The 23,263-nt window shown below is 37.1% G+C and overlaps 1 protein-coding gene across 1 annotated transcript in view; it reads right to left on the bottom strand.

Annotated features, from left to right (window-relative positions):
• LOC127868179 (uncharacterized) overlaps positions 1 to 23,263 on the bottom strand; it is a 76,680-nt gene that overhangs the window by 13,091 nt on the left and 40,326 nt on the right. The window contains exons 7-14 of the mRNA XM_052409816.1: positions 15,973 to 16,110; positions 12,850 to 12,870; positions 8,317 to 8,405; positions 6,100 to 6,270; positions 5,223 to 5,399; positions 4,058 to 4,289; positions 2,783 to 2,963; positions 1,637 to 1,821 (exon numbers count right to left, since the gene is read on the bottom strand). Of these exons, the coding sequence (XP_052265776.1) occupies positions 1,637 to 1,821; positions 2,783 to 2,963; positions 4,058 to 4,289; positions 5,223 to 5,399; positions 6,100 to 6,270; positions 8,317 to 8,405; positions 12,850 to 12,870; positions 15,973 to 16,110 (1,194 nt within the window). The remainder of the gene's footprint in view (positions 1 to 1,636; positions 1,822 to 2,782; positions 2,964 to 4,057; positions 4,290 to 5,222; positions 5,400 to 6,099; positions 6,271 to 8,316; positions 8,406 to 12,849; positions 12,871 to 15,972; positions 16,111 to 23,263) is intronic.

The following is a 23,263-nucleotide window of genomic DNA, read 5'->3' as shown; positions in this document are numbered from 1 at the left end:
TTGCTATCTTCAATATTAAAAAAGTTATGGCCAATGTTAAAGTTTTCGGACGGACAGACGCCATATATTTGACATTTTACCTTGAAGGATGACCTTCATCTTCACCTTTCACCACTCAAAATGTTCAGCTCCATGAGATACACATGCATGCCAAATATCAAGTTGCTATCTTCAATATTGAAAAAGTTATGGCCAATGTTAAAGTTTTCGGACGGACAGACACCATAAATTAGACATTTGACCTTGAAGGATGACCTTGACCTTTCACAACTCAAAATGTGCAGCTCCACGAGATACACATGCATGCCAAATATAAAGTTGCTATCTTAAAAAGTGAAAAAGTTATGGCCAATGTTCAAGTTTTTTCGGACGGACAGACAGACTGACTGACACTGACGGATAGTTCAACTGCTATATGCCGCCCTACCGGGGAGGGGGGGGGGGGGGGCATAAAAAAAAAAATTGGGTGGGGGTGGGGGGTATAGTGTGAGGGTGTGGTGGTCATTTATTAGATGATCTTTAATTAAACAAAAAATAATGGGGGGGATTGAGGGGGGGGGGGGGGCGCGTGGGGGATGGTATTGTGGTATGTCTCAGGTAAAAGTTGTTTTGTCAAAGTATCAATCGAATCTAATCATAAATAAAGAAGTTTGGGCAATTTTAGCAAAATTTAATAATTTGACCTTGAGAGTCAAGGTCATTCAAAGGTCAAGGTAAAATTCAACTTGCCAGGTAAAGTACCCTCATGATAGCATGAAAGTATTTAAAGTTAAAAAGCAATAGCCTTGATACTTTAGAAGTAAAGTGGATCTAAACACAAAATGTAACCATATACTCAAAGTTACTAAGTCAAAAAAGGGCCAAAATTCCGTAAAAATGACAACCAGAGTTATGCAACTTGTCCTTTACTGTCCCCTTATGATAGTTTGCGAGTGTTCCAAGTATGAAAGCAATATTTATGATACTTTAGGGGTAAAGTGGACCAAAACACAAAACTTAACCAAATTTTCAAGTATAAAGGGCCCATAATTCCGTCAAAATGCCAGTCAGAGTTACATAACTTTGCCTGCACAGTCCCCTTACGATAGTTCGTAAGTGTTGCAAGTATGAAAGCAATGGCTTTGATACTTTAGGAAAAAAGTGGACCTAAACACAAAACTTAACCAAATTTTCAATTTTCTAAGTATAAAAAGGGCACATAATTCCGTCAAAATGCCAGTCAGAGTTACATTACTGCACAGTCCCTTTATGATAGTTAGTAAGTGTTGCAAGTATGAAAGCAATAGCTTCAATACTTAAGGAATAAAATGGACCTAAACACAAAACTTAACCAAAATTTTCAATTTTCTAAGTATAAAAAGGGCACATAATTCTGTCAAAATGCAAGCCAGAATTATCTAACTTTGCCTGCCCAGTCCCCTCATGATAGTAAGTAAGTGTACCAAGTTTGAATGCAATAGCATTGATACTTTATGAGAAAAGTGTACCTAAACGCAAAACTTAACCAGACGCCGACTCCAAGGTGATGACAATAGCTCATATTTTTTTTTCAAAAAATAGATGAGCTAAAAAGATTTGTTCTCACTGTCATTTAAAGCAAGTAAAGGCCAAACCATAGATCATCCCAAACGCTCACCTAGCTTATTCCCATATCTGGTTGAGAATCCACAGGCGCAGTACAGGGCTTGTTGCGCCGGCCTTTCCCAGGGGATGTTCAGGTTGAGGCTGGACATCTGACCAGAATGGAAGCCCAGCATGTGGTTGGCGTAGGCTACACTGCAGCTGGTCGCAAACCGACACATGGAGCAGTGGATGAACTTCCTGTAAGCAGTCAATATCACAGAGGTGAGATTTTGGAATCCCTTTATGGGAAGGCACTATCCCTTTTAAAGTCCCCTTTGAGGGCTCATATACAAATAGTAAATAGATCCGGAAGTTAAGTGCCTTCTTTGAATATTGACATCAAAAGGAAAAGAAATCAGACCTTTGAAGAACCCAATATGGTATGTTTGTTTAGCACATTTTTAACACGCAAAATCATTGTTGTTATTCAGCTGTGCAAATTGTAATAAAAATAACTTTCTCCTTCAAAGTGTTCAAAGAAACCTATATCCAAACCATTTAAGCTCACTGGATGTTTTTCGTATAACGTTTTCCATTCAAAAGTAAATCCATTTAAAATTCTGATTCACCATTAGTTTACAAGCAGACTCTAGGAAGCACATGAGAGCCTCCTTCATGGTATATACTGATCTTAGCCCTTTACTACTTAGTTATGTATTTTGATGAGCTTGTAGTTCCTTAGAAAAATGAATTTAATAAAAGACGTTTATTACAAGATTCAAGTTTTTAAAGACTTCATTTCCAACGCTTAGATACTAGAGCAGCAAACAGCATAAAACCTGAACAGATTGCGAGTTACGTGCAGGTTGTTCTGGTTTTATGCTGTTTGCACATAACCATTTTCACTTTTCCATGCGTGGGAAAGGGTTAAGTGTCATCTCAGATTAACTCGTACAGCCTGCGCAGGCTTATCAGGGATGACACTCCCGGCCTTAACTGGATTTTTGTTTCAAAGAGGAATCCTACAAACGAAAATTCCATACAAGCGGCAAGTGTCGTCCCTGATTAGCCATTGTGGACTTCACAGGCTAATCTGGGATGAAACTTGAAGTACAAGCATTCTTAGCAGTTTTCCCCAAAAGCCGCTCATTTAATGTAGCAATTTTCACAGTAGCGACTAACACCACCTTTGCATTCATATTTGTACTACACAACTCACTTATAATGGTCCGCAGAGGCCATAGCCATCTTGCACTCGACACACTTGGAAGTCTGAGTCTCTGTTGGAAACTTCACGTCCCCGTAGTCAAGAATCTTAGAGACTGATGGAGCGTTGAGAGATTTCAGGTTGGACTTCTTCTGCCTTGCGCTGGTGTCTTGCTTACCTCCTGGAGAGAAACCTGCAACATGGGAAATATTGGTTGTAATCCATCTTAATATCAAGACATTTTTGACAAAATATCACACACTGAAGAAAATACTTGAAAATAATTGTACAAATTATATTTGTCTAGCATACTTTGTAGATTAACAAGCAAATTTGTTGAATTCCGCCAATATGCTTCTTGACACAAAAGTGTTATATTTGACACTCCGCTAAAAAAGCATTTTTTAAGATACAAAGGAAAAACTCCGTTATTAATTGATGGTGTACAATACCGTTTGGCATGCATCATCCTCTAATCTTATCCATATACATATATATACTCATACTAAGTTTAAATGAAATCCGCCAAAGCACTTCCAAAATATGGCTCCGGACACAAAAGTGCCGGATGGACGGACGGACAACGCCAAAACAATATCCCTCCGCCTATGGCGGGGGAAAATAACCCTGTGGTAAGGAGTATATATTAATTAACTTACTCAAAGCCACTCACCTGAATTTATAATATTGGAATATTTGATAAAATTTAGTAATTTCAAAGTTTCAAAAAGTGAAAAATGTCTTACAAGTTTTAAGAGATTGGGGTATGAGGCAGACCTTTTAAATCCGTTTTAAACTTGGCAAAGATATCATTCGGGTTAAAATTCTGACCAACTTTGATGAAGATTGGGCAAAAAATATAACCTATTGAAGCATTTTCTTCAATTCAATCCAAATTGCCTGGTATAAGATTCATTCAACAATCATTCCCTAAAAGTGTCCTTAAAATCTGCTTACTAGTTCATAAGTAGATTTCATATAAAGAAACTGTTGAAGACAACAGACATTGATGGACAATCACCCTAGAGAATAGATCACCATGGGAACTTTGTACTCGGATGAGAACACACACATTATTATTGGATCTAAAAGATTAACACAATTAATACAACAAGGCAAACCTGTATAAGCGCCAAAATATTTATTTTTAATTTTCTTTGTACATTTCTTAATTAAATTTTTACCATAAAAATATTTAAGTTCATCTATTTATACTGTTGTAGCAATCATCACATGTTACTTATACAGTATTTGTCCAAGAATGATTTAAACGCATGAGGGGCATACCTGAAGCTTCCCTGTTCATCATCACATGGCAGGATTTCCTGTGATTCTTCACGTCCTGCGCGTTGAAGAACGTTAGCCTGCACAGTGGGCACTTCTTGTTTGATGTCTTGGACTGGTGTTTCAGCAGGTGCCCGTAGTACGTCTGTGTCTGGCCCCAGCCCTGGGAGACAAACTTCACATCAAAGGTTCTCAGGCAGTACAGGCAGAGGAGATTGCAGGAGGAGTCATGTTTCTGAAATAAATGTGCAAGAAGGTTTACGAAATAATAATACTAGAATGTGCAATGAACTCAGGTTTCCCAAGTTTTACCCATAAATATTGTCACTTTCATGAAATAAATGTGCAACTAGGTTAACAAACAGATACAAGACAAGAGATAAGTTTGTCAGAAACACAATGCCCCCTACTGCGCCGCTTTGAAATAATAAAAAAAATTGACCTTTGACCTTGAAGGATGACCTTGACCATGAACTTCAACCAGTTTTTATGCCCCCATCCCCCCCCCCCACCCCCCGGTAGGGTGGCATATAACAGTTGAACTGTCAGTCAGTATGTCAGTCTGTCCGTCCGTCCGAAAAAAACAACTTTAACGTTGGCCATAACTTTTTCACTATTGCAGATAGCAACTTGATATTTGGCACGCATGTGTATCTTGGGGCTGAACATTTTGAGTGGTGAAAGGTTAAGGTGAAGGTCATCCTTCAAGGTCAAATGTCAAATATATGGCGTCTGTCCGTCCAAAACTTTCACATTGGCAATAACTTTTTCATTATTGAAGATAGCAACTTGATATTTGACATGCATGTGCATCTCACTGAGCTGCACATGCAAGGTACCTACATGCCAAATATGAAAGAGATCGGTAAAGTATTTAAGGTGCTATGAGAAACTGCAACAAAAGTGTGACGGAAAAATCTATTATTAGCCTCTAGGACCTTGACCCCAGTGACCTCAAACCTAATTAAAAGGTAGAGGTTCATGCAAGGTACCTGCATGCCAAATATGAAAGAGATCGGTTAAGTATTGAAGGTGATATGAGAAATTGTAACAAAAGTGTGACGGAAGTAAGGACAAACTGGCAAGTATATGGTCCACGAAAATTTTCGGGGAGCATAAAAAATTGCACGCTCTTGACAGGAAACCAGAAAGCATTGACCAGCCCCACCTTCTTAAAGTGGTCGACGACATCACTGTACATGCTGGACCTGAAGCTACACAGCTGGCACAGGTAGGGCATCTCCGAGGGGAAGTGACTGAGCCTCATGTGGTTGGCCAGCAGACGGGATGTCGTGAAGTCCTGCTCACAGATCCTGCACATCAGCACCTTGTTACTTAGGTGCACCTGCAAACACACAGCAATGTAACTGATGACCACTAAGGTAACATAAGTTCCAAACATAACTGGGTTTTAAAGGGGGGTGGGAGGGGATTTATATTGTTATCGCAACAGACAGAAATGTTATAAAGCCTTATTCTGGAACAACTGGGTATAATGCATGCAATGTGTCGTCAAGATAAGTATGTGCAGTCCGCACAGGCTAATAAAGGACGACACTTTCAGTTCCAGAAGAATATTAACTTTAGGCGGAAAGTGTCGTACCGGATTAGCTTGTGCGTACTTTACAGGCAAATCTGGGACGACACTTAATGCACATGCATTTAGCCCAGTTCCCCCTGAACAAGGCTAAATGTATTACCACTAAGTTACCAGTACGTCCAGATATAACGGGGCTCTTTTTGGGAGTGGGTGGTGGTGATTGTATAGCTGTTGTTGGGTCCAATAGTAACAAACATAACAAAATTCCAATCCAGTTCAAACTGTACAAATTTATAGTTAGACTTTCAAATCCTGTAAAATAGGGAGAATACTTAGTTTTTGTTTTATACAGAAAAGTTTAGGTTTTAACATGTGCGCATATGATATTTTACACACAAAAAACTACAGTCTAATATTGAGAAACCGATTTGCCATTGCAAAAGCCTTCCAATTGTAGCGGATCACAGATACAGCAAATCACAACAACAGGTCAAGAGGAACATACCTTTTCAACATGGGTCTGCATCTCAAATGGGGTGTCAAACTGCTTAAAGCAATGCTTGCACTGGGTGAGATCGGAGAGGTCAATGTTCTGTTGCTTGCTGGACGTGATGTGACCTTGAATGTGCTGCATGGCCCTCACATTGTTGTAGAGCATCTTGGAGCAGTACCAGCACTGGGAAATAGAACAGAACACATTGATAAGAGTGCAAGTAGTTGAAAAAGAGCACAACATATAATTAGAGATTATTTTGAGCAAAACCACAACTAGAAATAGAACAGAACACATTCATATAATACAAATATTGGAAAAAGTACAACACACATTCACATGGTGCAACAGCGTTTTTTTTCCTTCTTTAACAATTTTCCTTTAAAGGTACTTTACCTTATTAGGAAATACTACAAACCCCATAAGCAGGCTGAATAATTCCAAAAAGCAAGGACAATTTTGTCAATTTTGTTCCAAAAGTTATCTTATAAACCTATTATCTGCAAGGGAACAAATAAAATGAGCACTGAAACTGAAATTTTTCAAGCCACTTGTGTCAATGAATCTTTGAATTGGTTTGTGCAATTTAAACCAAGGAATTACAAAGACCCTTTATTCTCAAATTAAAGATTTCACGACGTGAATTTTTCCAAGTCCGTTTTTTTTTGCGCGCTAATTTTCCCCAGTTTGTAACTGCAGTACTGGCACTTTTCCTTATTGGGCAAAATAATTGCTATGCAAGAACTGCAAACAGAACAGAACAGACTGAGCACTGAAAAAAGAAACCCGATTTAAATGTAAAATTAACACTTATTTCACATTATATAGTAATATCAAATTTTCCCTTTAAAAACTAGGGATGGGAACGAATACTGAAAATGATATTCGAATATTCGTTTGTCATTATTTGAATATATTCGAATATTATGTCCGAACTTATGACCGTCCGGAGCAACGTGCTAGTTCATATTTCCACTAATACCACTATAGATCGTATCATATGTGCAGCTGTAAAACCCTTGATAGAGTAATAATTTTAGAAAAAAAGATTATTGATAAAGATTTGTTTCTTTTAAATAAATACTGTTGATTTTCATAAGATATAAGATATTTCCGGAAAACACATTACCGTAATTTTAATTTATTTCAATCAGGAACCTATACGTGTTTGTATAGGTCCCTGTTTCAATACTTCTAATTGATACGGATTACTTCCCATAGATTTATGCTTTTGTTTTCGCTATTTTTTATAGAAGTAAGAACCACGACGATTTAATTGGTTAATTTTTGAGTAACTAAATTCTGATTAAATAAACATTGATTAAATATATGGATAAAGCATTGAAAACAAACATGCCATATGTCCTGATCTCGGTGGGACAGTCCCGCTTTTGGGGTATTTGGTCCGGCGTCATGATATGAGCCAATTTTGGCCGACATTCGTAAAACTTGACGAACGTTCCATAAATTAACGATAAAAATCGATATTCAAGGTCTGTCTTGGTAAAACTTACTATCACTAATCCCTTTATTGTCCCTTATAACCATCTACTTCTTCTACTCGAGTGCAACAGTGTAGTTTTTGACACCTTATCAGCAATTTATCGGCAAATTATTGATTTTATCAGGCATTCACACCATGGTGTTTTATGATATGGGTCGCTAATTGTTATTGATAGATGTGTCGCACTGAAATAAAAGCCGACTGCGGCCCAATCAAATCCAAAGATAATGTGTATTATACCACCTGAGGTAAAAAGACGTTTGAAAACACAGATTTTGTGTATCAAACAAATTGAATGCTTATCGATAAACATTGATGTTTCACATAAATTAATTTTCATTTTTGACCGATTCTCAGAAAATAGTTTAATGCATCAATATAAATTGGCGATTGGTCCCTCTCCTTATACCCTCCCGTTTGCTAATTTTCATCTCGTTCATTGATGGCAGCTGTTATCAAAACAATGACTTATATAGGAAAGTCGTCTGCAAAAACCGGAACTGTGACTTTGTACATGTACGTATAACTTTTTAAGAAGTATCTTTGCATACAAATAGAATATTCCAATATGAATTTTGGATTCGAATATTTGGCTGATTTTCGAATAATCGGTCCCATCCCTATTAAATACATGATTAAAGTATGTTTCTCAAAAACCAGGTCCATGTGCCTAACACAAATTCCAATCCTCTGATTACAAGAATCCCCCTGAATCTAGCACCTACCTTGAACCTGAACTCTCCCTTCTCCTCTGTGAAATTGGCATCTCCTTCTAGAGTACCATAGTAGAATTCCTCCAGTGGTACAAGTTTGCCTGCAACAAACATTGAAACTAGTAATAGTTTATTTGAGCTTTTCTATGTGAAAACAGGGTTTAATGCAGATGCATAAAGTGTCATCCCAGTTAAGCCTGTGCAGTCCGCAAAAGTTAATAAGGGAAAAATTTTCGCCTGTGCTGGATTTTTGTTTAGAAGAGACTTTCTTTAACCCTTTGCATGCTGGGAAATTTGTCGTCTGCTTAAATGGCGTCTGCTGAATTTCAAAAATTAGCATTTTCTTCGATTTTTTTTCAAAGAATACTATCATAATAGCAAACAGTTTGGATCCTGATGAGACGCCACGTTCTGTGGCGTCTCATCTGGATCCAAACTGTTTGCAAAAACCTTTAAAATTCGGTTCCCGCACTGAAAGGGTTAAACAAAACATTACAATACATAAGATTATCAGGACTCTGAGATAAGTTATTACACAGACATACCAATTTGCCATTCCATATGGAAGACACTTTTTAAAAACATTGAATAGACAAAAGTGCATACACTTGTTTTCAATAATTTAAAATCTAATGATACATACACTTTATATTACCAGACAAGAATATTTCGAAAGGCCAAACTTATACTTCTATCATAACAAGTAATTGGTGTCTGTGTCACTGTCAGTGTGGGTGAAATATGTGCTTTTTGTATAATGTAATACATTAAATATACCTCTATAATACAAAGAACGATAATATATCAAGCAAATGTAAACAAATTGTTAAAGGGACCTTTTCACAGATTTTGGCAGATATTGAAGTTTGTCTTTAAAAGCTTTATATTGATAAATGTAAACATTGGATATAAAAAGCTCCAGTAAACAAGAGATGTGTTTGTCAGAAACACAATGCCCCCTATTGCGCTGCTTTGAAATAAAATTTCAATATATCATTTGGCAGGTTTAGCAATAATCTCCCTTTTAAAGCTTATTACTTCCCTTGAATTTTATTTTTTGACTTTTGACCCTCACGAAGGACCTTGACCTTTCACCACTCAAAATGTGAAGCTTCATGGGATACACACGCATGCCAAATATCAAGTTGCTATCTTCAATATTCAACAAGAGATATGTTTGTCAGAAACACAATGCCCCCTACTGCACCGCTTTGATACAGCTCCATGAGATACACATGCATGCCAAATATGAAGTTGCTATTTGAAGGGACATAGAAGTTATGAGTATTTTTTGAAACCTAAATGCAAAGTGTGACAGAAGGACAGACTGACAGACGGACGGACGGTCCAATCACTATATGCCCTCCTTCGGGGGCATACAAAGTTATGACCAAAATTCAACAAAGGGTAAAGTTTTAGGAAAGAAAAATACAATGATATTTGACCTTTGACCTTGAAGGATGACCTTGATCTTGACTTTTCACCACTCAAAATGTGCTGCTCCATGAGATACACATGCATGCCAAATATGAAGTTGCTATCTTCAATATTGCAAAAGTTATCAAACTTAAACCAAGGTTAAATTTTTGGGACAGAATGACAGACAGACAGGCCAAAAACAATATACCCCTGATCATGCGATCCAAGGGCATAAAAACAAGAATAAAATTAAAGAAAGAACAAAAAGTAACCCTCAACTGGGCTCGAACCGCTGACCCCTGGAGTAACAAGGGCTGTTTGTAAAACATGCATGCCCCCCCCCCCACATGGGCTGTCAGTTGTTGTGGCAGCAATTGTGTGAATACGTTTTTTGTCACTGTGACCTTGACCTTTGACCTAGTGACCTGAAAGTCAATAGGGGTCATCTGCCAGTCATGATCAATGTACCTATTAAGTTTAATGATCCTAGGCCTAATTATTCTTGAGTTATCATCAGGAAAACATTTTACTGTTTCCAGTCACTGTGACCTTGACCTTTGACCTAGTGACCTGAAAATTTATAGGGGTCATCTGCCAGTCATGATCAATGTACCTATGAAGTTTCATGATCCTAGGCGCAAGCATTCTTGAGTTATCATCCGAAAACCATTTAACTATTTCAAGTCACTGTGACCTTGACCTTTGACCTAGTGACCTTAAAATCAATAGGGGTCATCTGCGAGTCATGATCAATGTACCTATGAAGTTTCATGATCCTAGGCGTAAGCATTCTTGAGTTATCATCCCGAAACCATTTTACTGTTTCGAGTAACTGTGACCTTGACCTTTGACCTAGTGACCTCAAAAACAATAGGGGTCATTTGCCAGTCATGATCAATGTACCTATGAAGTTTCATGATCCTAGGCGAAAGCGTTCTTGAGTTATCATCCGGAAACCATCTGGTGGACGGACCGACCGACCGACCTACCAACATGAGCAAAACAATATACCCCCTCTTCTTCAAAGGGGGGCATAAAAATCTAACGCTTAGACCGCTCGGCCATCTGTGCTCATACAATGAGTGGTGTTTTTTATACTTTATATAAGCAATCCTCGTAGTGTCACAAAATATAACGACAACAACAGAACTCTCCACTTATTCTATCATACGAAATATAACGACAACAACAGAACTCTCCACTTATTCTATCATACGAAATATAACGACAACAACAGAACTCTCCACTTATTCTATCATACGAAAATATAACGACAACAACAGAACTCTCCAATAATTCTAAGATTCGCGTTGCAAGGCTTTAAAATTTTCATGTTTTTAAATCGTCAAAAGATGCATATATTTGCTATTTTAGAGCATGGTAAATGTTCAGTATTACAGTTTCCTCACAAACACAAACATAACTAGAAATGGCGCGGCAGAGGCCGATGCGTATCCCCACGCCGCATGTTTGACTCAGGGGCGCCCCAGGGTTGGTAATGGGGCCATGCATAGTTGAGATTGACTGTATTGTCATAAGAGATGTTCAGTATAAATTTGAAGTAATTCGGTGCAGAAATGAAGAAGTTAATGTAAAATAAATTAAAAAATGAGTGAAAATCTATACCCTAATTTCTCCTCCTCATCCCGCTCTCCTAACAAATCTAATAATGAAATAACTTCACTGTAGTCAATTATGTATAAGTCATCCTAATTGGAATGACTTATAAGATGGCTGAACATGCTCTCTTATGGCCAATCTTCTTGCTTCTGTTTTGGAAAAGTTATGTTTTGAGGTTAAATGGTTGACTAAATAGTAGTGTCTCAGAAATTTTCTATCGCAATCTTGTACACAACAATGAATATGTTGAATTTCATGTCTGTCTTTGATGTGCCTGTTCAAAGTCGATCTTGCTTTAAATTGTTTCTCACGTTTTTCCCACTTGAACATTTTGGCAGATTTTCAGTAATGAGTCTAAAATTGTAATTGAACAAAGTGAAAGTTTCAGCCCTGTTATAGATTCTTGAGGCTCTATTCCATGAGTTTCTCATGCTTTTAATGCTTGACTGCATTCTATCTCTTCTGTCATATACAGGTGTCCCTTTGCGCCAATATTTTATAATCCCTTGTATAAACATTAGATGGATGAGTTAAACCATTTCACAAATGAGCTAACACAAACAATTGAATACTAAATACATCTCTGCGCCACTACTGTGTAACTCTATGCACCGCTTTGATTTATTTAATTTTTTTATATTATTTGGCAGGTTATTTACTTACCTCCCTTTGAAGCTTATTACTTCCCTTGGATTTGTTTTTTTAACCTTTGACCTTGAAGGATGACCTTGACCTTAACCTTTAGCCACTAAAAATGTGCAGCTCCATGAGATACACATGCATGCCAAATATCAAGATGCTATCTTCAATATTGCAAAAGTTATGGCCAATGCACCATACCGGGGGCATAAAAATAAGTGAAAATCTCTGACCTGGCCCCACCCAAACCCCATAACTTTTGACCCAGGGGTCAGATCAAAATTCCGAATAGTGCAGGGTCGCACATATGCTCATAGCTACCATGTGCGTAAGCTTCAATGTTCTAGTGCTTATAGTGTAGGAGGAGATATTGGCCAGGACGGACAGACGGACAGACAGATGGACAGCGGAGATAACCACAATATCCCCACGCTTTTCAAAAATCGTGGAGATAACTACAACCAAAATTTGTGAATCTGAAACAATTTTTGTAAATGTTAGATTGAGTCCTAAATATGGCATATTACGGTCGTAACAAAGATTTTCAACCGTAAGACCCGGTGACTGAGTTTTAAATGCAACAGACCCATATTCAAATCAGGTTTTTCTAGTGATTTGACCCAGTGACCTTGATTTTTGATGCAAATACCCAATTTCAAACTCAACCTAGGCATTATCAAGGTAAACAAGTTTCAAACATATTCTTTTATCAACCATTGTTTTAGGCTATTCACAATTGATAGATTGATTAATGGAGGGTATCTTTGCAGCAACAACATTTAACATGATGGTAAGGCCATCTAACTTGAAATCCGTTTTTATAAATTGCTCATTTCAAACAGAACATTGTAACCTAACAATATTTACCTTCCTTGGACTTAAAAAACACTGCAACAAACACTTCTCTTGATATTGATGATGGTTTAGTTTTGGGGAGAATACAAACTCTTATTAGTTTTATTGGGCTCATCACTATATGATTTTTTAAAAATAAATAACTATAAATACTTAAATAGTAAAGCATTTCAACTGTTCACAATTAACTCAATAACTTGACCAGTTTCTATATCCCTGAAAGGAAAAAGGGAAGAGAGCATTTTCTAATGGTGGTTATTTTTTCGCAATATTTTTTTTTTTAGTTATACTGAAACAAGGGCTGTTTGTATAACATGCATGCCCCCCATATGGGCTGTCTGTTGTAGTGGCAGCCATTGTGTGAATACGATTTTTGTCACTGTGACCTTGACCTTTGACCTAGTGAACTGAAAATCAATAGGGGTCATCTGCGAGTCACGATCAATGTACCTATGAAGTGTCATGATCTTAGGCAAAAGCGTTCTTGAGTTATCATCCGAAAATCATTTTACTATTTCGGGTCAGCGTGACCTTGACCTTTGACCTTGTGACCTCAAAATCAATAGGGGTCAACTGCAAGTCATGATTAATCTACCTATGAAGTTTCATGATCCTAGGCGTATGCGTTCTTGAGTTATCATCCGAAAACCATTTTACTATTTCGGGTCACTGTGACCTTGACCTTTGACCTAGTGACCTCAAAATCAATAGGGGTCATCTGCAAGTCATGATCAATCTACCCATGAAGTTTCATGATCCTAGGCGTATGCGTTCTTGAGTAATCATCCGGAAACCATTTTACTATTTCGGGTCAGCGTGACCTTGACCTTTGACCTAGTGACCTCAAAATCAATAGGGGTCATCTGCAAGTCATGATCAATCTACCCATGAAGTTTCATGATCCTAGGCGTATGCGTTCTTGAGTTATCATTAAAAAAACATTTTACTATTTCTGGTCACCGTGACCGTGACCTTTGGACCTCAAAATCAATAGGGGTCATCTGCGAGTCATGATCAATGTACCTATGAAGTTTCATGATCCTAGGCCCAAGCGTTCTTGAGTTATCGTCTGACAACCACCTGGTGGACGGACCGAAAGACCGACCGACAGACCAACCGACAGACCGACATGAGCAAAGCAATATACCCCCTCTTCTTCGAAGGGGGGCATAATAAGTTTATAATATTTATAATAACTTTTTAAAAATTGCCACGGTGTATGGAATTTCCATGCCTTATAAAATGGTCTTAATATTTTTCAATTTCAACCCAAATAATAATAATGACACGATTCATGTCAAGAATGGAATTCAAAAGTGTTTCAAACAAGGGCTGTTTGTAAAACATGCATGCCTCCCATATGGGCTGTCAGCTGTAGTGGCAGCCATTGTGTGAATACGTTTTTTGTCACTGTGACCTTGACCTTTGACCTAGTGACCTGAAAATCAATCTGCAAGTCATGATAAATGTACCTATGAAGTTTCATGATCCTAGGCCTAAGTATTCTTGAGTTATCACCCGGAAACCATTTTACTGTTTCGAGTCACTGTGGCCTTGACCTTTGACCTAGTGACCTGAAAATCAATAGGGGTCATCTGCCAGTCATGATCAATGTACCTATGAAGTTTCATGATCCTAGGCAGGGTTTTTTTGGCCCGATTTTATAGCCGAAATTCTGCTATATTCCCAATCGCAAAAAGTACACTTTTTTCTTAACCAAATTTTCAAAGTATAAAAAGGGCACATAATTCTGTCAAAATGCACGCCAGAGTTATCTAACTTTGCCTGCCCAGTCCCCTCCTGATAGTAAGTAAGTGCACCAAGTTTGAATGCAATAGCTTTGATACTTGATATATATGAGAAAAGTGGACCTAAACACAAAACTTAACCAGACGCCGACGCCAAAGGTGATGACAATAGCTCATAACTTTTTTTTCAAATGACCTTGACCTTTGACCTAGTGACCTGAAAATAAATAGGGGTCATCTGTGAGTCATGATCAATGTACCTATGAAGTCTCATGATCCTAGGCATAAGCGTTCTTGAGTTATCATCCGGAAACCATTTTACTATTTCGGATCACCGTGACCTTGACCTTTTACCTAGTGACCTCAAAATCAATAGGGGTCATCTGCGAGTCATGATCAATGTACCTATGAAGTTTCATAATCCTAGGCCTAAACGTTCTCGAGTTATCATTACGAAACCATCTGGTGGACGGACATACGGACAGACATGTGCAAAACAATAGACCCCTCTTCTTCGAAGGGGGGCATAATAAAAAATTGAATGTGAAGTAACTATTGACCATTGTCACGTACTGTATACAAATTGTATCTGCCTAAAAACCTGCAGGTTTTATCAGCCTGATGATATTTCTCCATTTAAATTAGGGTTATTTCTAGCCCTTTAACACTTAGATATGTATATTCACTCATTTGTAGTGCCTTTTTTATTTTTTTATTTTTATTTTTATATTTAATTTAACACCTTTCTTACTAGATTTAAGATTTTATGGCTTCATTTCCAACCCTTAGATATTGATGAGCAGCAAACAGCATAAAACCTGAACAGCCTGCAAGTTACTCGCAGGCTGTTCTGGATTCATGCTAGTTGCAAAAGCCATTTTCACTTTGCATCTTATAGGGGAATGGGTTAAATTAGCTTTGCTTCACCTGTGTTAGTAGAAGTATTTACATTTACTTGGTACATTTACTTAACTTAAATTTACTAACGTATTTTAGGGCCCAAAGGTAAAAACACCAGTACTGCACTCTTTGTAGATATCAGAATTTTTGCAAGCATGGATTTTGCAAGAAAATATTATTACAAGAGCTGCAATCTGTCATTTTGACAGGCGAAATTAGTCTGCCACAACCAGTTAAATAAGTGTCATTTTCCCACAAAAATCATTAAAAATTCACTTGAAATGCTACCATTTTTAAACAAAAACTACATGGTCAACCATTTTAAATTTAAAGTAGGACTTTCCAATAGAAAGACAGTAATTCCCTGACAACAAGTATATGATCAATAGTTTATTGTATGTAGCAGATTTAAGAAAGTTTAATCATAAAAAAAAATCTAAAATAGAAAATGACATTTTTTAAGTTTACAGTCTAGAGCTTTAAATACCTGTCTTGTCCTCAACATGTGTGAAGTCTTCATCCTTTTCCGGGTTCACTGTTTTCTTCTTGGCCGGAGGCTGGGCAGAAGACGTGGTGTCACTGAGCGCACGCTTGGAACCAGGCTCTGTGGGCTTAGAGAGTATGGCTGAAATGGATGATGAATATACATGCAGTGTTTTTTTTCGTTCAAATTTGAGGCCAGTATTCAGCCCGATTCCCAATGGAAAAAAGTATATTTTTTTCCCAAATGGAACCTTAAAATGTCCAATTGAAGGTTTCCAAAAAATCCATCTACACTTGTTCTAATTTTTTGGATCTCAACATTTAGTTCATCTCCCATCCAGCTTTATAAGTTTAACCTTAGAAAATACGATCAGCAGGGATCATATTTTCCAACAACATCAATTGGTCTGGATTTAGAATGGGGGGAAAAGTATTTGAAAAATTACATCCGAAATCCATACATGCCAGAATTTTTCAGGTCCAAATCGGGACATTCCATTAAAAATTGTTTGGAATTTAGACCAAAAAGCAGGACACCTAAAACGATCATTCCGCCTTTACTTTAGTCAGCATATTACTTACAAAAACTCTAATTTTCTGCCCAATTTTGACGATACATGTGTTTCAGAAATTCGTGAACACAGCGTTTTCCATTTTCCGGAAGTAAACACACATAAACTGAATTGTGGGGTTTCCCCGTATGCCTCTATTTGACATCTAATCGGTACAGGGATATCCCCTTGAACATATGTAAATCGTGTGACCCAATTTGAGCGCAATGAGCACTTTTCTTATTCGACCAATCGTCAATTAGCATTAAATTTAGATTGATGCAATATGTTACAAATTATTTTCTGACAATCAGTTGAAAATGAAAGTTAATGTATGTGAAACATCAATGCATATTGGTCAGCATCAAATTTGTTTGATGTACAAAATCGGTGTTTTGACAGGATTTAGGTGGTATAATACACAGGATAATAGTGTCATTGGCATTTATTTCTTTATGATACATCTTTCGATAGCAATTAGAGAACATAAAAACACTGATGTGAATGCCTGATAAAATCAATAAGTGCCGATAAATCGCCAATAAGGTGTCAAAAACAACGCTGGTCCACTCGAATAGCAGAAGCGGGTTGTTAATTGGGGGCAATAAAGGGATAAGCGATGGTACGTTTTAGCCAGACAGAGCTTGCATAGCGAATTTTATTGGGAACTTATAGACTTAACATCGTTTTTTACGAATGTCAGGACAGAATCGGACCAACTGTTTAGAATTTTAAATCGGTCTTTCATGACCCCAATCGGTCTAGGACCGACAAAACCGAAAAAAATATGATCCCAGACAATCAGGGCTCCCTCTGGCCCAAAATTTTCTGTAGCCAAATGTACCTTTTTATGTCTCAATTTTTACTATTTAGGATATTTTATGGGTGATTATGTAGAAATCCTTGTAGCCAAATTGGAATTTTTTGTAGCAAAATTTCCTTATTTGTAGCCATTGGCTAATTTGGCGAATGGCAGAGTAAGCCCTGACAATATTGAAAACACTTCTTATCAAATTTGAAGCATTTTTTAGAAGAAAAAAAACCCACCACACTAAATTCCCAATTGTATCCAGTAGTCAAAACTCAGCAATTTTTCTCAATCCAAGGGACCCAGCCCCATTCCTAGAATGGTGAGGACAAACTGACCTGCTAAAATGGATGGGAAAATATGCCTGCTAAAATAGATGATAAATATACCTGCTAGAATAAATAATGAATATTTCTGCTGAAATGGATTAAACATACTTCTTCTGAAACGGATAATACATAATTCAGCAGAAATAACAATAAATATTTCTACTGAAATGGGTCCTAATGTACTTGCTGAAAAGGATGATAACTATACCTGATGAAATGCATGATAAATATACCTGCTATATTGTCAAAACAAAGGCCCCAGTTAAGCTCATAAAGGCAACAAAATCATTTGATATATTTTTCGACCATCAGGGGCTACTTGGCTTTAAACAATCAGTTTGTTTTTAATTCTGTATTCAAACATAGGTAACAGCCAAGGACCCTATTAGCAATTGTTCATAGAGCACGAGACGCTAATTTACTATAGACAGAGCCTTGTGGCAAACCAAAAAGCGTCCCAAAGCTGGGCTGATTAGCCCTGAATAACACTACCTTAATTAAAGCTACTTAAGATCGTTCCTTTCCTTACCGTTTGTGGAAACCTTGTAACACACCATAAGTCTGTCACTTCTATCGGGTTCTATACTGATCACTTCATAGATTGGTTCTTGTATTTTCACAGTCAAACTATCATTTGTAGTTTCCTGAACAGAACCAGTCTTCTGAGAATTCTCTTTCCCTGAACTTCCTTTCACCAACGACTGGTTTCCCTTTTTACTGTGCATGCTGCCCTGCGAAGTAGGCACACTGGCAACCGAACGTTTCGATCGCACTGATGGAGAAGAAATTTCTGTATCACTCAGAATTTCCTCGAAGTCATCATCTGAGTGCACAGAAATCAAAGAGCATACACTTGATGTTGAACTAGCCCTAAGAATTCTTTCACTGTCAGCTATTTCCGATCTTATTTCAGACTCCTCCATTTTTTTACGCTTTGCACTTTCGATTGAACCTTCTCTGGTACTCTTGCGTTTTCTTTCTCCTCCTGCTGGTACCTCACATTCTGAAAGCCATTTTTGTGTTAAGTCCCTCTTATCCACTTTATGGCTCACAACCCTATCCATATGCACAACGCCTGTCCTCTTTCTCTCTTTAGCCCATTTGATAGCTGCGGTGATTTCATCTACAATTGGTAACACATGTCTGCTCTGACGCCAATTCCACAATGTTCCCCGAGGAATCTGTGGCAATTTCTCACAAACGTATTCTATCCCAAAATGGTGTATCAAGTATACAACATCTGCCTTTTGTGAGACTTTGAAGTTCATGTAGTCTACACTTTCTACAGCAACCAGAGTTCTATCTAAAATGACATCTATGTTCAATTCTACCTCTGAATCTTCCTCAGCATCATCAACACTTTCAGAGGCTGTTTCAAAAGTTTTTCTTACAGGTTTTCCGTCATTAAGCTTGTCTATGACTTCTTTAGAATTCTGCCAATTCCAAATGCAAGAAGTAGGAAGTCGAAATTGTTTGTGAATCTGCCTTACACCATACAATTCAACTAGTTTAAGAACTGCCAATTTCTGCTCAACGGAATAATCCTTGGAATTAAGATTCTCTATATTCTGAAGAACTGCTGGAAGTTTACTTGGTGAAATAGACCTGTAACCTTTTGTTCTCTGGCTTTTCACTTCATTTTCCTTTGCCACAGTTCTACTTCTTGTACTAATTGCTATTTCAGGAATGTCAAATGTCTGCTTATAAGTTCCTTTCACTATTTTCTTTTCTTTATTTTTACTCTCGCTAGTAACACTAGTAGTTTCCTCAATATGTTTGACTTTCTTGTAGCCTGCTTTATGCTCCTCAATCAAATCACTGATAACAGTTTTCCTGTTCATCCATCGCCATAATGTTCCATTACTGATCCCTAGCTTTTTGCTTACTTTATTTATACCGTATTTCTCTGTCAATAATACACACATAGCTTTCTGTTCAACTGTGAAAAATGTTGGATTGGTGTTTCTTGCAAATAACAAAACTTTAGGAGCACTTAGTTCTTCTTCCTTTCCTACTTCTGATGTGTCATTTCTTACATCCACTTCTGGCTTGTCTTTGTTTTTTTCTGTAAGAGTTTTTAAACCACTGGTTTCATTCTGAATAGGAGCATGATCATCTAATGTATTTAATATTTCAGTATCTTTATTATTTGTTTCAATGTTTGTTGGTGTTATTGATTCCTTTGCTGTTATGTCCCCTTCATCAGGGTTTTCTTTAATTTTTTCCCCTTTGTCAACTGTACAGTCTGAACACATAGAAATTTCAGCATCTTCTAACTTAGATGTATCCTGTTTATTACTCGAGACTTGCCTTTCAATCTTTTTCCCAAATTCCTCATTTAACTTCATTTCAGAAACTGTTTCAACCTTCTTCCACTTTTCCAGTACAGCTTGTATTCCCCTTTTCTCTAATAACCAACCCACTTCATTTTTCCAGGTTTCAATTGTTTCTTTTTCCACTTTATGATCATTTGCTACAGCCTGTATATCTTCCTTATTAGCCAACCTCTGAACTACAGTAAGTTTCTCTTCCAGAGATACTGATATTGAAACTTTTCTATGTTTTCGGTCTTTTTCAATAATCCAATTTACAATAATGTGAGCAGGAAGGCCAAAAGATGTTGAAGCAAATGCTATTCCATGTTTCTTAGATATCTCTAGTATCAACACTATTTTCTGTGGGGTGAACTCTTTGTACATCTCATCATCTGATTCTGGTCCAGTTTCAATATCCTCTTTGTGGTCTTCTGTTGTAATAGTTTCTGCAACACTATCACCAGATACTGTATTGTCATCTTGCATATGTTTTGCCTTTTCAGCCTTCTGAGCAATCCTGTCTTCCATCAACCTCTGCCTCAATTGCTGAAATGTTTCCATGACAACACCAGTATACTGGGCTTCATTTTTTTCAGTGTCTGCCATTTTTTTAGTGTCTGCCTCTGCTTGAACAACATCATCTGTTACTATATTGAATGTTTCCAATATTTTATCACCTGTTAACCAATCAGCTGCAGATTTTTCATTAGATTTCACTTCCAATTTAACATCATTTTCTGACTTGATTTTTCCTTCTTGTTTCAATTTAGTTAAACCAAGCTTGGCAATATCACCAAAGTTTACATTTAAAGCTATTTTAGGAAATTTGAACATAGGCTTCTTTTTGGATGCGCGGGGGCTTTCAGAATTCTCTGAAGATACAGTCGATGCTCTCGTAGTCGATCTAGTTGATCTTTTCGTTGGTTTAAACAAACTTTTTGATTCCACAATTTCTTCCAAGGGCTCATCTTTAGGAACAATTAAGTCAAAGAGGTTTCTTTCATTTCTTTCTCTGATATCACTTTCTCCAGACTCTGATTTTGTATCTTCATCAATGATTTTATTGCTTACCTTAGAAACTTTGTCCTTTTCATTTCCTTGTTCCAAAACTTCTTGCAATTTGAAGCTCTCCATAAATTTTCCAAATATTCCAAAGGACACATCCGATTTGTTTAGTGAAATTTTTTCATTATCTACCTCTTTATACTTCACACTTTCATTCTTAGATTCAAAACTCGGCGGGTCTTCAATTGATAAATTTTCAAATATACTTCTTTCCACTTTCAATGAGTCTGATGCTTTTCTAAGGATGCTGGTTTCATTTTGAATCACATATAAATCAGGAGTGGATTTGCTCTCTTCAACTGTTATATTGATCTGATTTTCATTTAAAACACATGTTTTGTCATTTTCAGTAAGCTGGAAAACACACGTTTGCGGTCGAGTTTCTTGAATGCTGGGATTTTTAATGCACTGCAAATCATTTTGATCAGTTTTGGACATCAAGACAAAATCTTCATTAAGATTTGCATTGGAAGCATTCGCATCTTCTTTGGTAGAATTATGTTCATGTTTACTTTCTAAACCTGACTTTGAGTCCTCTGATTCTTTATTATCTTCATTTGACTTATTTAAACCACTGAAATTACTTTCATCATCAGCTATTTTCTTGTCCCTGACATAACTGTTCCTAGTACTTCTCACACCAGTAAACAATAGTGTTTCTTCAAGATTTGCAATGATTTCTGCATCAGCCCCCATGCCTTTACTTTTTACAGATATTTTCTTTCTAGGCTTGACTGTAATTGTTTCATCTTTGAAGAATTTTTCAATTTCTTCAGTAAAAACTTTAAACATAACTGTGTCCTCATAGGGTATCATTTCAACAATCTCTTCTTCCTCCTCTGAGATATCTACTACATCTACACTTTCTGCATGTCCTGACACCTCAACACTTTTCAAATGTCCGTTTTCTGTTAATGTTAGATCATTCTCTTCAAAGGAATATTTAGTTTTACTTTCTAGTAATGAAGACATTTCGTCTGTTTGCAAATAACTTGCCACATCATTAGAAAAAATAACAGTAGCATCTTGCCTTGCCTTTTGGTTGATCATCTGTTTCTTGTTTAACATTTTATTTGCATCACTTTCAATCAGATTGGAGAAGTCATCCATTTCCAAAATATTTGGAATTTCCTCAGGAGTAATAATGATATCATCTTGTTGTTCAGACCTATTTCCAGCCTTATCTTTTTTCCTATTTCTTACTATCTGAGTTATTGTTTCATACTGCATGTTATCATGTTTATCTGTCTCTTCTTCACCTACCAGATCAATAATGACATCCTGTCTGTCCCAAGCAACAGTATTAGATGATGATTTATTTGCCCCCGTTTTATTTAATCCAAAAGCTGAAAACTCAACAAACTGTCTACCCTTTTCTTCATCTTCTGTTTCAATATCATTTTCACTATCATCAACTTCTTCATAATCTTCATCATTACTTTCTGTGCTGGATCCTAAAACGATGGCTGGGGATGACCTACTACGGGGTGAAAATGTGATTTTCAAAGGACTGTCACTTGAGGTAGATTTAATCACAAAATCTTGTTCCCAGATTGGAGATTGTGGTGGTGTCCTGCCTTTATAAGAAACAGGAGATTTCTGGGGCTGATTATCACCATGGGTTGATACATGTCTTGGTGAAAGCTGAACAGGTTTAATTACCACAGAAAGTTCTTTTATTGAGCTGTCTGTTGCCAGTTGTGCACAAGCTGGACTTGTGGGAGCAGCAGAGCCTTCCTCCTTTTCCTTCTTTTTTGCATCTCTGTCCAGTTTAGAGAAATGACCCATCCAAGATTTAATGGTCTGTGCCTTCTTCTTGAATTTCTTTGTTGCTTCAGTAATACCAAATTCCTTTGCATAATCTACAACATTTCTCTTAAACTGGTTTCGGAATTCATTTTCTAGCTGTATTCGTTTCTTCCGGGCTTCAAAAAAGCTTATCTTTCTAGCTTCCTCTTGGCTAATATTAGCAGCAAGCAAGTCAATTTCTTTAGCTATTTGCTCATCTTGAATTTTCTTAGTCTCTTGTCTTTGTACTTCATTACACCAAGATTTTATCGTTGAATTCTTTCTTTTGAACTTTCTAGAGGCAGCTGTTATTCCATGATTTTTGGCGTAATTCACTACCATATCTTTGTATTCAGCTGTGACAATATAATCTGTAAGATTTTTCACAACAATTGGTTGAGAAGTGGTTACCACTTCCACACTTGTTTTTTCTCTACTC

The sequence above is a fragment of the Dreissena polymorpha genome, chromosome 2 (assembly GCF_020536995.1).
Source record: "Dreissena polymorpha isolate Duluth1 chromosome 2, UMN_Dpol_1.0, whole genome shotgun sequence".
NCBI classification, from domain to species: domain Eukaryota; kingdom Metazoa; phylum Mollusca; class Bivalvia; order Myida; family Dreissenidae; genus Dreissena; species Dreissena polymorpha.
Note: the sequence above shows the minus strand (reverse complement) of the source record. Positions and strands in the feature narration are given on the sequence as shown.